General features: G+C 57.2%; 2 protein-coding genes across 3 annotated transcripts; both read right to left on the bottom strand.

The window, feature by feature from the left end:
- Window positions 1-88: 88 nt before the first annotated feature.
- On the bottom strand, window positions 89-10,335 carry GPAT4 (glycerol-3-phosphate acyltransferase 4). 2 transcript variants are annotated; one of them, XM_075174934.1, is made up of 14 exons: window positions 10,268-10,282; window positions 8,456-8,642; window positions 7,457-8,353; window positions 4,576-4,645; window positions 3,939-4,236; window positions 3,683-3,757; window positions 3,155-3,244; window positions 2,943-3,036; window positions 2,319-2,434; window positions 2,032-2,087; window positions 1,614-1,699; window positions 1,250-1,378; window positions 1,089-1,168; window positions 89-472 (listed from the first exon to the last, which is right to left on the bottom strand). In XM_075174934.1, exons 3-14 carry the CDS (start codon window positions 7,619-7,621, stop codon window positions 364-366), a joined length of 1,368 nt encoding a protein of 455 aa, XP_075031035.1. In that variant the 5' UTR covers window positions 7,622-8,353; window positions 8,456-8,642; window positions 10,268-10,282; the 3' UTR covers window positions 89-363. The 2 variants fall into 2 exon arrangements, with proteins under 2 accessions (XP_075031035.1, XP_075031034.1); XM_075174933.1 differs by lacking the exon at window positions 8,456-8,642 and having other exon boundaries at window positions 10,268-10,335.
- Window positions 10,336-10,601: 266 nt separating this feature from the next.
- On the bottom strand, window positions 10,602-12,082 carry LOC142093601 (protein phosphatase 1 regulatory subunit 3C-like). Its single transcript, XM_075174942.1, has one exon. The coding sequence runs from the start codon at window positions 12,080-12,082 to the stop codon at window positions 11,216-11,218; it is 867 nt and encodes a 288-aa protein (XP_075031043.1). The 3' UTR covers window positions 10,602-11,215.
- Between the last annotated feature and the right edge of the window lie 1,809 nt (window positions 12,083-13,891).

Here is a 13,891-nt window from a genome sequence, read left to right as displayed (position 1 = left end):
TCTGTGCCGTGGGAGACTTGTGACTGACACACATGCACATCAACACACCAGTCCTCCCCCTGGGCCTGTAACACCATATGGAAGCATATGACACCATAAGTGTTTCATTTAATATTACCCCTGCAAGGGGCTTCACTGTAACAGTAAGAAGAAGGCATCTTTGCCAAGAGCTGCCCAGGGCCTAAAGACTCTAGGCAGTAATAGTGCCTCTGGGAAAGAACAGCCAGAGGATGAGCGAGCAAGTCCAAGCAACCCTGGAGTAGCCAAAGTCCAAAGATCCAGAGCTGCTTCAGACAAACCCTGGCTCATGCTGGAGGCAGAGGGCTCTGGCCAGGCCCAGTAACAGCGCTGGAGGCAGAGAGCTCAGGAGCGGCTCCGGTCTTCGTGGTTGCCTACAATCATTTTGCTGTAGAGTTTCTGTTGCTCCTCCTTGAATGTGTCTTTCACCTTCTCCCTCTTCAGTCCTCCATCCCTGGGGAGAGAGTCATATCATCAGAGGAGCTACAGGCGTGCACTCTCTGAAACTTCAGCTGGGGCTGCTCAGAGCTCCCGCAACAGCCGGACAGCTACACTTGTACATTATGTTGCCAGGGCACACTGCCGACCAACTGTCCCCAAGGGGAGTTACTTTCACAGCTTGCTCTGCCAGGAGCTGCACCCATGACCCCACACTGTGCTCAACATGGCAGCTCTGTCAGAAGTGTGAGCTGCTCTGATACCATACAGTAGACTGCCTGTAGAGTCCCTCTGCCTCCCAGGCTCTGAAGATCTCAGTGCCTGAAAAAGGAAGTTCCCAAGCTCAACCCACTTTGCTGAGCAGCATCAAGTCAGAACCAGGGCATCCCAGTGCAAGCTGGAATCACAGAATGAAGCCCTGGTGCCCAACGCACACAGCAGAAGCAAAGACTTTGGTCCCTGCTACAGAAGAGTAATTTTGGAGGTCACAGGCAAGATGTATCTCCATTTCTCCATAGGCCTACTCTGCCCAACACAAGACACAAACTTAACTCTACAGCCCACAAGCACACACCAGGACCCAGGAACAAGGAACCCGGGCACCAGGAAGAGAGAAACCTGCCTGGACTCACCAGAGCAGATCCACAAGACCCCCCTGCCTGGCAATGGCTGACTTCACTCGATTGGCAAACTGGACAGCGTCCTCTTCGGGCTGTGGCAAAATAACACTGTTCAGCAGGAGCAAAGGGCCAAACAGGTAGCAGGTCAGATAGGCCAGGTTCAACTTACTTACCTGCCTGGTCATTGGGGGTAAGTACCAGACACTGCAGACAATGGCCCAGCTGGTCATCATCCTAAGGAGGTAGGTTACCATGCCATACTTGCTGCTGTTCCAAAAGGCATCTCCAAACTGCGGGTCATACTAGAGGCAGAAGACCTCATGAAAGTCAGGCAGTGGTTGCAGCCTTCCTGAGGCTCCAAGTTCCACCCCAAGCCCAGCTACAGGCCAGCCCTCCCAGAGCACTACATGGAGCGACCTCAGCTTGCCCACGCCCCCAGACCAGGCTGTTGACCCAGCAGTGCCAAGACTGGGCTGCCAAGACTGAACTCTCACGCAGAGAGCTACTTGTGCTGTCAGAATGTTTGCCTTCTCATACCTTGATGGCTACAGGATAAACCGTGGCTCCAATTTCAAAGCTCCCCTTTTTGAACATCATCACAGATGTGTTGTTGATGCAGGTTCCTGTAAGAGGCAAGCACAGTCTTCTCAACTTCCCTTTGCACATCAGTTCAGAAGTCTAAGCTATACACCTAATGGCTAGGCCACAGGCACCCAGCAACTGCCCCCTAACACTCACTCCAAACCCTGTTCTCTGCGCAAAGGATGTGTCACTGGGACATCTTATATCTGACCTCCACATTCTGGGTTCAGTCAGCTCTAAAGATGCCATGTCCCGTTTGTCTCAGTGAAGGGTCTCAAGGCCCTTGGCTGCATAAGGGAAGGAACAGAGATGTGGTGCTGTCCCAGTGTGCCCTCTCCACCAGGTGCTTGTCTGGCCTTGCTCCACAACTCACCTTCCGGAAAGATAAGAATAGGCAGTTTGCTCTTGTCCTGGACATGTTCTGTGAGCCTAAACACAAGAGTGTCACCAATTAGCACAGGGCACAGAAACTATCACTAGCAATCCACACAGCATACAGTCCTTATCCTGCAGTCACTGGGGACTATCTGGGTGCCAGCAACAGTGACACAGTCTCCCAACACCCACGAGGCAAGGCAGCGTCCTCACCCAAGGGAAGTGGGCAGCCCCCACCCTTTTCCCAGCCTCCAGTCCTCCCCCTGCAGCTAGCAACTGTCACACCTTTTGGCGACGAGGTGACGATCTTTGACCTCAGAGCGTTCAAACCAGACGTGGGGGCAAGCTTTCACCATGGCTCTCTGTATCACACCCATGAGCCCTCCATGGATCTGACCCACCTGAACAGGGCAAGAAGACACAAATTACACCACCTGTGGGCACATGGAAGGCCAAGGCAGCTCCTAGCTTCACAGCCAAGCTGAGGTTCATCCTTCTACCCCCGCCCTGGAAAGGCTGAGGGGAAAAGTCCCAGGTTCTGACCGAATGGACAGATGTAGCAAGCCCCAAGCGCTTTCCACATTGCAGGAGGTCCAGCTGGAGAAGTGCTTTGCTCTGCCATGGATAGCAAAGCCCAGAGCTCTACTTGCAAAGCAGTGCCCAGAGACCCCTGGTGCTCTGAGTCCCAGGCCAAGCTTGCTGGAAAGCCACGCACAACAGGGTATCTGTGCACAGGGCCTGAGAGTGCCCTGCAACATCATGCAGAGAAAAGTAGTTCTGCATGCTCAAAAGCCTCTTGCTGCCTACTCCTCCTCCCATGCAATATGCTTGCTGCTCCCACCACCCATGAGGCCAGGCCCTGACAGGCAGAGCTGGGGCTGGGGGCTGGGGCTGGGGTGCAGACCTTACCATCGCGTAGTAGCCATCACTGGCCAAGATGATCACATCAATGGGAGATGTGTGATTGGCCACGCAGATGCCTCCATTTCGGGGTCTGTTTTCTCTAAATGCAAAACAAAGATACAGATGAGGACAGAGGAACAAAGCGTGAGGCCTGCAAGAGGCACGGCATGGAGCAGCTAGTGAGAAAAGACACCCTGCAGCAGACAGTGCCTCCTTACCGGTCGTGGTAGGTGATGATGGCTGTGAGGGCACGCACACAGATCCGATAACACATCAGGTGGACATGCTTGCTCAGGAACTCCTTGCACCTGCAGCCCAGGACAGAGACCATCACCCCCCAGTTCTACAATCTCCCCTGTAACAGTGTCACTCAGCCCGGCTGCCCCCGGCCATGAGATCCAACCGAGACTTCACATCTCTCCCATAGAAACACATCCCGTCCTGGGTTTTGCCGTCAGCTTATGACCACTGATTCTTAGCTGATGAGAATCAAACTTTGGCCTTGGTTCTTTCATGTTCTTATTCCTTTCAGAGCCCAGGGCTGAGCGCTCTGCCACAGGCTTAGTGCTCCCATCTAAGCCCTTTGTTTAAAATTACAGGGTGTCTGTTCCTGAGAGGATGCCAGGACCACCTGCCTTGTCTGCAGTAGGCAGAACAGACAGGCCTTGCAGGAAAACTTCAGGATTATCAGGTCTCAAACTGCACAGGGAGCTCCCCATCCCCTCTTCCCTCAAAGACGAACTCACCTTCCATTTGGCAAATATCCCACCACTGTAGTACCAGTCACCAACAAGCTGATGCCAGTAAACGCCAGGGCTATCCTGCAGAAAGAGGGAAGCTACACGCTAGCAAAACCAGGCCACAGGCCCTACTCATCAAGCAGCCTGTCTCTCCTGATCATGTCGAACAGGGTCCGTGGAGCTTGGAGACCAGTTGCACTTGCTGCAGTGGGAACAGGCCATCAGCACCATCTTGGCAGGCAGGTCCCGCAGCAGCACTCACCTGAGGGGCAAAAGGAAGCAGTAGCGGATGAGCACACCCAGTCCCCAGAGTACAGTGAGGCGCAGGCTGATATACTGGAAGTTGTAGTTGGTCCTGCTGAGCAGGTTCCAGGACTCCAGCTCTTCAGCTGAGAACCTCTTGGTCACTTCATCGTCCATGATGGTCTCGATGCCTTTGCGGCAGAAATAGAAGATATCTGAGAGCTCAAACTCAGGGGTGTCCAGGGCTTTGCCGCTGCCACTCCGGCGGATCTCCTTGATCTCCTCTTCCAGTGACGTTGGCTCCTTTGCAATGATACCTGCAACATGCAGCAGGCAGCTCTGAGCAAAGTGCACCTGCCCACTCAAAGAGAGCTGAGAACCAGGGCCCTTATTTGCCTGCCCTTCACAGGGACCCCTTCCTTTCTCCAGTCCAGACAGGCATAAACCAATCCTCCCAACTATCTAGAAATGAAGCACTCCCTGGGTGCTTCCCTCCCCCCCTTCCTCATGAAATGGACCTCTTCATATCTCCCTCCAATCCATCTACATGGAAAGGGCTTCTCAGCATACCTCAGCTGCTCAGAGACACCACATTTACCCCATCTCCCATAAAGAATTTTAAACGTCATATGTACCCATGCAGGGCAGGATCTTACCATTGACATAGGGCTTGTATAATGGATGGTTCTTCTCCTTGGCACCACGCTCTATCCTCAGTGTTGCCCACTGCAAGAGACACACATGACAAGCAAGATTCGCAAGGCCTGTAGCTCCACTTCATACTACCCCCGTTTTACAGTCGACTTTCAGGGAAGACCATGGTTAAGGGGAAAAGATGGGGCTAAAGCAGAAGGCTTCTATACAGAACTGGAAGAGCGATGAAACAAATGAACCGAGGTGTAAGCAGCGACTGGCCTGGGAGGAACATTTTTACAGCAGAGATCTGCCTGCAATGGGACAAGAGGACTGATGGGGAGGTGACTAGCACAGGCATAGGACAGCCATGATATGCACCCACTGTGTGCCACTCTGCACAGCAGAGCCCCAGTGGGAAGCAGGGAGTGCCAGAGGGAAGAAGAGTGCTCAGTGCTGAGATGGCACATCAAGATTTTCTGCAGCCTCCGTGTCCTGTAGGCTCTGTTGCACCTGGCCTGTGGTTGCCACTGCACAGCCTCTGGGCGGACCGTGCATCCTGCTGGGGTGGTCCGCATCACAGCACAGGAAGCCGATCATGGGACCGGTGCTATTTTTCAACCCTCATTTCTTCCAAGCTCAAAGCAGAGACTGTGTTTTCAGGCTGCTGCTAAAAACATCAGGCAGATGATGGGATGGGATCCTTCCCTCCCCGATTCAGCTAACAGCTGCTGCTGCTTCTCAGCTCACCAGTCAGTCCAAACCAGCAGCAGCAAGCACCCTCAGACAGCTCTCTGACAGCTAGCTGCCAAATCCCATGCCCAGACTACCTGTTATCCACAGAAATCTCCCTCAGCTAATTCTCAAGGGCACCAACAAAAACTGCAGGCTGGATCTCTGGCCAGTCTTCCTGCCTGCCCTCCAAGGAACCCTCTCACCCTCACACTCTTGTTAGGAGAACACGCTTCTGAAGGAGGACTCGTACAATGTGCTTATTGCTCCAGGCCAGCTGCTCCATCAGGGATCTGTGAAGAAGGGGAAGCCGCTGGGAGCTCCTGGCATCCCAGTCTCAGCCCATGCCAGCATCAGATGAGGAGACAGCGATGTGGGAATGCTAATTGCATATGGAGTGTCTGGCTCATCTAGCAGCCTCCTCTGCTAGCAGAAGGAACTGCAGGATTGCAGAAGATTGTCTAGACACTGCCACCCCAGGAGAAGTCAGAAGAGGAGCTTTGACCCAGCAGGAGCTGGGCAGCCTATGGAGAAGGCATTCCTCGCAAGCCCAGCATGTCTCTACCCTGACTGCAGTAGCAGAAAACCCAGACTGCCACCTGGGAAGCACCAGGCAGGTCTCCCTCAACCAACAGAGATGTGCAGCCACCACCCCAGGCCCCGCAGCTCTGGCTGGGTCCCACGGGTTGCCAGACTCGAGTGCTGCCCCTCCAGGCTAGGTTTGCAACACTGGCTTCTAGAGCTGGGAAAATCTTTCGGGCAAATAACGCTCCCCAAAATACAATTCTGAATGACCAAACCTAGTGAGTTAAATTTCCACCAAATCTGTGAGCAGTTCTGCCAGAGTGCTCCTCTCTCTCACCGGAAAGATTCTTTGATAAAAGCTGAAATAGACTTCAAAGTCTTTTCAGAAAAATAGTTTCGAAATTAAACACCAAAATAGGTGTTGAGATTAAACGTTCCTGAATTGGAGAAAGAAAAAAAGAAAAATCCCAAGGTGAAAAGTTCCATTTCAGATAAACCAAACTTCTTATTAATTTTTTCTCCCAGTTCAGTCACTAAATTTGAAGTCAGGTCTTCAGACGTCTGTGTTAACGAAGCACCTCACAAAGCCCAGGGTCTTCCCATTCACAACTCGGGCTTTTGGGAGGACTCAAGAGTTTAAAGAGCTGAACATTGCAAGCTCCAGGGCTGCCTTCCCAAGCCAGCCAGTACAGAGATACTCCTGGGGAAGATCAGTCCTGTTTAAACAGCTGAACCATAAATCCTTTAGCAGCTTGAATGCCACATTTAAGAGCCTACAACCTCCCTATCAAGCACAGGGCACCCCTCTTCCTTTTGCTTGGGTTGCCAGGGTAGGGTCGTGTAGGCTTTATCTACTAGGAGTTTGGTAAAAATTCTGGTCTCACCAGGGACTTGCTTCAAGGAGAGGCATTGGCCGTGAGACAGCCCATAAAATTAGTCTGCCAAAGGCAGGCAAGGGAACAGCATGACCCCAAGCTGGAAAATTCCACTTGGCCTCTCTGTGCCAAGAGGGTCATTAAGGGCTGCTGATCGTCCTCAGAGGCTGCAGGTCCAGACATGGCTGCTGGGCTCAGCAGATAAGCAGGTGGCACTCGGGGACAGAAGGGTGTTGAGAGCTCTGGGTTCTGGCCACAGACCACTCGGGGCTTGCAGTACAGAAAGTCCTGCCTTACCTCCTGCTTTTGCTTCATCCAAACATGTGCTGGAGAGGAGCAGCCTGCTGACTGCTGCCTTGTCCCTCCCCATCACACCCTACACCCCTTCTGGCTTCTTTCCACATCGAACTGTAACAGCACTCTGCCTTGTCTGGGACATTAACCCATCCAAGCACACAGCTTCTCTCAGCACATCTACAGATCCTACTGTACTATTGCATACTTACAGGCTACACTATCCTACTACTTTACTTGAAGACTTACTGGATTAATTACAGGGAGAAAACAGCCCATGAACAAAGGTCTAGTAAACTGCATTTGGCTGAAATGACCCAAACGGGTCATCTGGCACCAGCACATGTCACCAACAAACCCACATCCCACCCCAGTCATCTGCAATGCTCTGCTGAGGGGCAAAAGCCTCTCTTCCTAGCACGACCATGCTTGACAAGATCCCTGTAAACACACAGAAAATTCCAAAAACATGACTTACCTGAAAAATCTTTAATAATGTTTTCATGTAAACCTTGCGGATGCCAAAGGAGACTCCAAAAATTGCTGGCACAATGATGAAAACCAGAAGCAGAGTGAAGAGGACAGTTATGGAAATCCCCAAGAGATTAACAACCAGGCTGTCAAAGGGGAGCAGGAGGAACATGGTGAAGGGCCCAGGCAAGGCTGGTGCCCTGCAGCCAGACAGAAAGGCTGCCCGCAGCAATTAACCAGTCCTCCTGTTATTCGGCCACAGTCTCACACATGCACTGAGTCCACAGCCTGCTCACAGACCCCATTCCAAAGTTCACATCCTTTTTGGGCTCTGTGAGAGAGGGAACGCAACAGGATCAGGGAGAGCAGTTGGGAAAACAAGCAAACAGTCTGCCAGGAGCCCAGGTGAGTTCAGACAGTGTGGGCTGAGGAGCTCAAAGAAGACGGAACACGCACACAGGCTCCTCCATGGGTGTGCAGTGGGCACCGCAGTGACACAACTGCGTGAATGGATATCCTCCCAAGGCGCCGCTGAGCAAGTCCTGCTGCGGGGCAGCTTGTGAAGAAGCTGGCAGCAGAATCCCCTTCTGGCTGCTGAGAGCATGCAGAGTCTCTTCACAGGGACAAGGTGGAGTCCATCCCTGAGCCTGCATTGGAGGAGATAGAGGGAGTTGGCACTTGCAGGAGCCTACCGTATGTGGAGCTATTATTGTTCTTTCCGTGAGGACACAGGCACTAACGCAGATCCTTGCATGACGGCTGGAACAACTTTAATTCCAGAAGTTGCTGGCATCCACTCACGCTGACGGGTCGTTACAGACACGAATGAAGCCTGCGTCCCTGGAAAGCTCTTCAAACAGTGAGTTGGCTTCTTGGCAGACGAGGCACTCACATGCCACCAGCACTAGAGGAGGAAAAAGAAACCGAAGTCAGGCAAGTCACGCAGCTCGGAGAGACATCGACTCAGAGAGGGTGGCAGGATGCCAGGGACAGTGGGCTCTGAAACCTGGAAGGCAGTGCTTGGGCTGAGGTCACATCACTCAGAGCAGCTCCTAAGACACAGCAGACTCGGACTGGCATTCCAGCTACTGCCTGGCACTGTCACAGACTTGGGAATCACCCCCTGCTGCCACTTGTCCTGTATTTTCATACCATTCACACCTCAGGTTGAGCAGACTCGTCCAGAACCACGCCTAGAACACAGGACGCTGCAATCAGGTCCCAAGTACAGGAAAGGAGCCAATGGAGTGACAGAAAACCTTTCCTCGTGACAAAGATCTTATCGCCTCTCTCATTTCAGAGGCATCCGAGAGCACTGAGCCAGCCAGGTACCCAGATTCCTGGGAAGGAATCACTTCCTCTACTCCTGTACACACATCTCGCCCCCGGTCACACAGGGCAGCTTCACAGGACAGGAAGTTAGCCCAAGGGGAGAATTATTGCTGATGATTAGCCAAAGTGGAACTTGTGGGGCACGGGGACCAGTCAAAGGTCAAACACCCGGCACTACAGCCCTTCTGGGGGAGGATGCCCTGCGCTGCATGGGTATGCACAAGGCCAATGGAGGCTAGTAAAAAGAGACGAGTCTGCTCGGGGGAGACTTCCCTCCGGATACTACCTTCACTGGCTACGGAGTGTCAACCCGAGGATGGGATTTAACAGGTACCTGACAAGCACACAGGAACAGAGCAGAGTCTGGGAAGATCCTCTTGCTGCCCTGTACAGTGTGTTCCAGCTGCTGGCTTAGCACAGTAATGCTAAGAATATTGTTACTGCTTCAAAGGAACATGCACGCCTGCGTAAACCATGTCCTGGGAGAGGCAGCTCTACAGCCACGCGTGTAACTGCCCATTACACCAGAGCTGTCACCCGTCTGAACCAGGACTTGTGCTGGCAAACTGGTCAGACCGGCCTTCTGAGCTGGCAGCCGCTGCCCTAAGAGGGGTCAGTTACTGCATTCCTTCACTGTGTCACCCAGTTGCGGCCCGTCAGGGCAGGCCACGCACCAGGCAGCATGCACGGCCAGCAGCCACGTGTGATGAACCCCGGGCAAGCGCAGGCAGCCCTGCCTGCTGGCTACAACCTCTGGGGCTCACGCCAGGACGACGCTGCTGACGCCCCCGGGCTGGCAGGACGCCTGTCCGGCCCCACCGCTCTGACGCCCCGGGGCAGAGGCAGAACCCGGCTGCCGGCGCCGCGGCCCAGCGGGCACAGCGATCGCATTCCGCGCCGGCTGCCTCCGGGCTGCAGCTTCAGATTCAGCACCCGGCGGCGGCGGGTGAACCCCTTCCACGCGAACCGCAGATCCGCCCAGCAGCGCTCCCAGGGCCGGGCGCGGCTGCAGCGAGGCCGGCGGCAGCGGCGAGCGTCGTTCCCAGCTTCATTCACCGGGACATGGCCCACGAGCGCAGCGAACCGGGGCAGGGCCGGCGACCTTCGGCCTCGGCGTGTGCCCGCCGGCAGCCCGCGGCCCGCCGTGCCGGGGAGGCGCCCCGGCGCGCCGGGCGGGGACGGCTGGCTCGGCCCCGGGCCGAGCGGCGGGGACCGGGCTGTGGCACCAGGGGCGGGGGCGCTGCGGCGCAGCCGCGCGCCGGGCCGGGCCACATCCGGCGCGGGGGGGCGCTGCGGCGCGGCCCGCACCACGGCGGGGAGGCCGCGCTCCCCGAGGCGGGCGCCGGCTAACGGTCCGCGGCCGGGCCGGGCCCTGCCCGGGCGCCCCGACCCCGCCGGGCGCAGCGGGGGGCGGTGGCCCCAGGCCCGTGCGGGGAGGCGGGGAGGAGGAGGGCGCCGCGCCGCGCCGGGCCGGTCACGCACTCACCTGCCGCCACTGCCGCCGGGCCCCGGCTCCGCCCCCGCCACGTGCCGTGCGCGCTTCCGCCCCGCGCTGCGTGCGCTGACGTCAGCACGCCGCCCGCGGGGCCGCGCCCGCAGGAGCGCACGGCGGCCTCGCGCTGCCGGCAGAGGGCGCCCTGTGAGCAGAGGCAGGAGCCGCCAGCCGCCGCCGCCTCATCGCTGCCCGTACAGCGACGACCGCCGGCGCCCCCGGCCCCGCCCCGCGCCCCCGCTCAGGCAGAGGCTTTATTAACTCGTCGTTACAGCAGCAACGACCGCGGACGCCCCCCCCGCCCCCGTAGCGCAGGCAGAGGCAGGACTCACGAAGCGCCGTCGCTTTATTAACTCCCCGTTACAGCAGCAACGACCACAGGCGCCCCCCGCCCCCCGCCGCGCCCGGTCTCCCCCGCGGTGAGCCCTCCTCGGGACCGCGGCTCGGGAAGCGCCCGCAGCGGGAGGCCGGCAGGGCAGCGCTGGCGGCTGCTGCCACGCCGCTGTCGCAGCGCGGGAGCGCGAGCTCTGCGGAGGCCCCCCCGCCCCGCGCGGGTGCGCGCCTCCTCCCCAGCAGCTCTGCACAAGGCACTTGGGCAGCACCAGGACACCCGCAGCTTGTGTGGCTGGCTCCCACCCGAAGCGGCCGACAGATGTGGACGCGGCCCACGGGCCACAGCTGTTCCGTTGTTGCTCCCCTTCTCTTGCAATAGTGTTGCCTCGAGAACCTACAGGCAGGAGTCACACCAAGCAGCAGCTTCCAGGAGCCAGCAGTGAAGAAGCTTCCACGGAGACCGGCAGCTGCTTGTACAGCAGCAGGCCAGACACACAGAGGAGCTGACAAAACTGTGAGCAGCGTCTTTTGCAGCTGACCACTCCCCAAAGACCCTTGTGCCACAGTCAGGACATGGCAGGGACCTACACCTCTCCACACACTGCTCTCCTACCAGTAAGGAGCCTGGGTCTCTGAGCGCCGCCATGTCTGTAGGTGAGAAAGGACCAGGGTGGCAGCTCGAGAGGTGCCAAGGTGCTCCCAGGCCCCGCTGGCACGCCTCACAGCATGGGGGGGAGGGCAGATCATGCCCACGTGGCAGATCTTGTAGTTCCTCCCGTGGTTGTTGTCCCAGTGGGTCTTCTGTCCGCACTGGAAGGAGATGCAGAACTCTGTGGCCCTGCGGGAAACAGACGGCTTGGGCAGAGCAAGCTCAAAAGAGAAGGTGTCTGTGTCCGACGAGCCATATGTGCTATGCATGTACTGGCAAGCGATGTCCCGGAAGCTCTTCCAGCCATCGAAGGTGATGCGGACCATCACTTTCTTCTCATACTCGATGTTTCTGACCTTCACTGTCCCTGACAGGGTACGGTCCTGGATCAGACAGTTCTCCAGACAGACATGGTTGCTGTGTAGGCGGCTGCGGAAAGTCATGTAGTCCGCAGAGGGCTGTGGGAAGTCCAGCACATACCTGCACACTTCCGGGCATGAGTCCCGCAGTCTAGGTCGGAAGCAGGCAAGGTCAGACAGGGCGTGCTGCAAGTCACAGAGGTCCTCCTCAATCTTTGAGAAGAAGCGGACAGCCGTCAGCGAGAGCCCCTTCATGTCAGCAAAGACGACTCTCTTCTTCTTCTGGCCCTTGGAGCTCTTGGTGCTATCTCGCCGCTCGGGCTCAGGTTCTGCGCTCAGCTTCTGGTTGAGACAGGACCGGAGGGGTTTGCGCCCCCGGTTGCCCCGCAGCTCCTCATAGGAGTTCAGCAGCTTGCGGATGGGGGGCGAGTGGCTCAGGCAGAGCCGCATGGCCAGGTCCACGGGCATGGCTGGGGGGGCGATAGCCCTTGCGCTATACACCTGGAAAAGCCTAGAGGCGAAGGGGGGGGTCAGGCGGCGTACCCCCGACTGCCGGGCCTCTGGCTCCGGCCAGTGGCCCCCCTCCCCTCTGTCCGCCCCCGCCCCGCGCTCACTCGCCGCAGCTCATCGCGTCCCACCCGCTCCGGTCCCGCCGCCGGCGGCTCCGCGCTGTCAATGGAGCCGTGGGAGCGCCAGCGGCCGGGGCACCCCGCGGCCGCGGCGGCAGCCAATCAGCGCCGGAGACACGCCCGGGAGCGGCCAATAGGGGCTCGGGGCTGCCCCGCCCCGCCGGGCTGAGCACACGCCCCTGGGTCTCCCCCGGCCACCCCCGCCCCGTTTGCTCCCGCCGCAGCCGGCCTCTGCCCGCCAGCCCCGCACCTCCCCGGACAGCGGGGGGGGGAGGGGGGGCGGCGCTGCCCCCCATGCTGTGCCGCAAAGGAGCCCTCTTGAGCGAGGCCCATTAACGGGGCCGGGCCGGGCCGGCAAAGCCCGCGAGGGAAGGGGGCACAGACACCGAGCCAGCCCAGCGACGCGGGACCATTCTCTCCCTGCCGGGTAACGCTCCTGGCTGCGGCTTTCTCCTCGGGAGCCCAGCTTCCCGCTGCCGAGCTCAGCTATGAAGCGGGCTAACAGGAGGAGCAGCACAGAAAAAGCCCCTAATGCCAGAAAAACACGGGTGCTTCTAGAAGATGAACGTTTACTGAACTACCAACGCCCAGAGGAAGCTACAGGAAGGAGAGGAACGTGTTCCTCTCACGTTGTCTTTAGCGGTGCAAGGTTTGAACTGGTTTTATGCATCCCTTTTCAGGTGCTTGTTCAAAACCAGCTATTTCCAGGGTGTTTAAGCGCAAAGAAAATCCCAGGCTCTAGACTCATCCTCTATCAAAAGTGAATCTAACTCAAGTTTCTTACCGCAGTTCCTTGCCCTGAAAAAGAAATTCACTCACACCTGAGCAGGCAAGAGACACTGTGGTGTGCCTGACATTTATATTCAAAATCACCTTCACTGTTTAGCTCGCATGTGACTCCCTGACAGAAAAGACTGTCACCTAAATCAGATCACCCCTGCCCTGTACTACCTGCTAATCTCTCCAGAGCTGTCTAGCCATTTATGTTAAGTAGCCCTGATTGTTCCTGCTGACAGCACAGATTTTCATCAGCTCATGACACAACCTACCTATCAGTATTCATACATGGCTTTCCATCCCCACTGTGTCTGAATGTCTCCAGCACAATGCAAGACACCTCTCTAATATGGCCAGGAGAAGGGAGCTTGAACCCAGCACCTGGCTGGCAAAAATCTGCAGTTCAGCCCTGGCCTCAGTCAGCAAAAACATCAGAAAAAGCAGCAGGAGAGTCAAAGCGGCACCATCCCCTAGAAGGACGTGTGGCACTGGCGTCACTGCTGGCCAGACACTCCTGCCTGGGGAGGAGCAGGACAGCGATCTTTGTGGGTGACCAGGAGCCAGATGCACTCGTCTGGCTGGGCCTGCAGGAGCTGGAGGTGTCTGCTGTTGCCCAGTGCTCCTGTGTACCAGCCCCCAGCCTGGCCAGCATCAGAGCAGATCCGTCCGCTGGGGCTAGGCCAGGCCTCCTGCTGTCAGCACGCAGCTGACATGCTGCGCCAGAAGCCTCGACTGAAGCCCTGGCTGGTGACCATGCTCAGGTCCGGGCTGGAAGCAGCGCTCCCCATTCCTGAGGCTGGTCTCCGAGACAGGCAGCGCCACATCCTTCCACAGAGGCCAGCTGGAGCATTGGCTGCAGTGTACTCACCCC

This window comes from Calonectris borealis, chromosome 27, assembly GCF_964195595.1.
Source record: "Calonectris borealis chromosome 27, bCalBor7.hap1.2, whole genome shotgun sequence".
In the NCBI taxonomy this organism is placed as follows: Eukaryota; Metazoa; Chordata; class Aves; order Procellariiformes; family Procellariidae; genus Calonectris; species Calonectris borealis.
This window is presented reverse-complemented; position numbering and strand designations above follow the sequence as displayed.

Excerpts from the sequence above, each read along its gene's own strand:
- LOC142093601 (XM_075174942.1), bottom strand. The coding sequence starts at position 12,082 with ATGCCCGTGGACCTGGCCATGCGGCTCTGCCTGAGCCACTCGCCCCCC.
- GPAT4 (XM_075174933.1), bottom strand. The coding sequence starts at position 7,621 with ATGTTCCTCCTGCTCCCCTTTGACAGCCTGGTTGTTAATCTCTTGGGG. Across the intron at positions 3,758-3,938 it reads TGCTTCCTTTTGCCCCTCAG|GATAGCCCTGGCGTTTACTG; the intron begins GTGAGTGCTGCT and ends CTCTTTCTGCAG. Across the intron at positions 2,088-2,318 it reads CGTCACCTCGTCGCCAAAAG|GCTCACAGAACATGTCCAGG; the intron begins GTGTGACAGTTG and ends TCTTGTGTTTAG.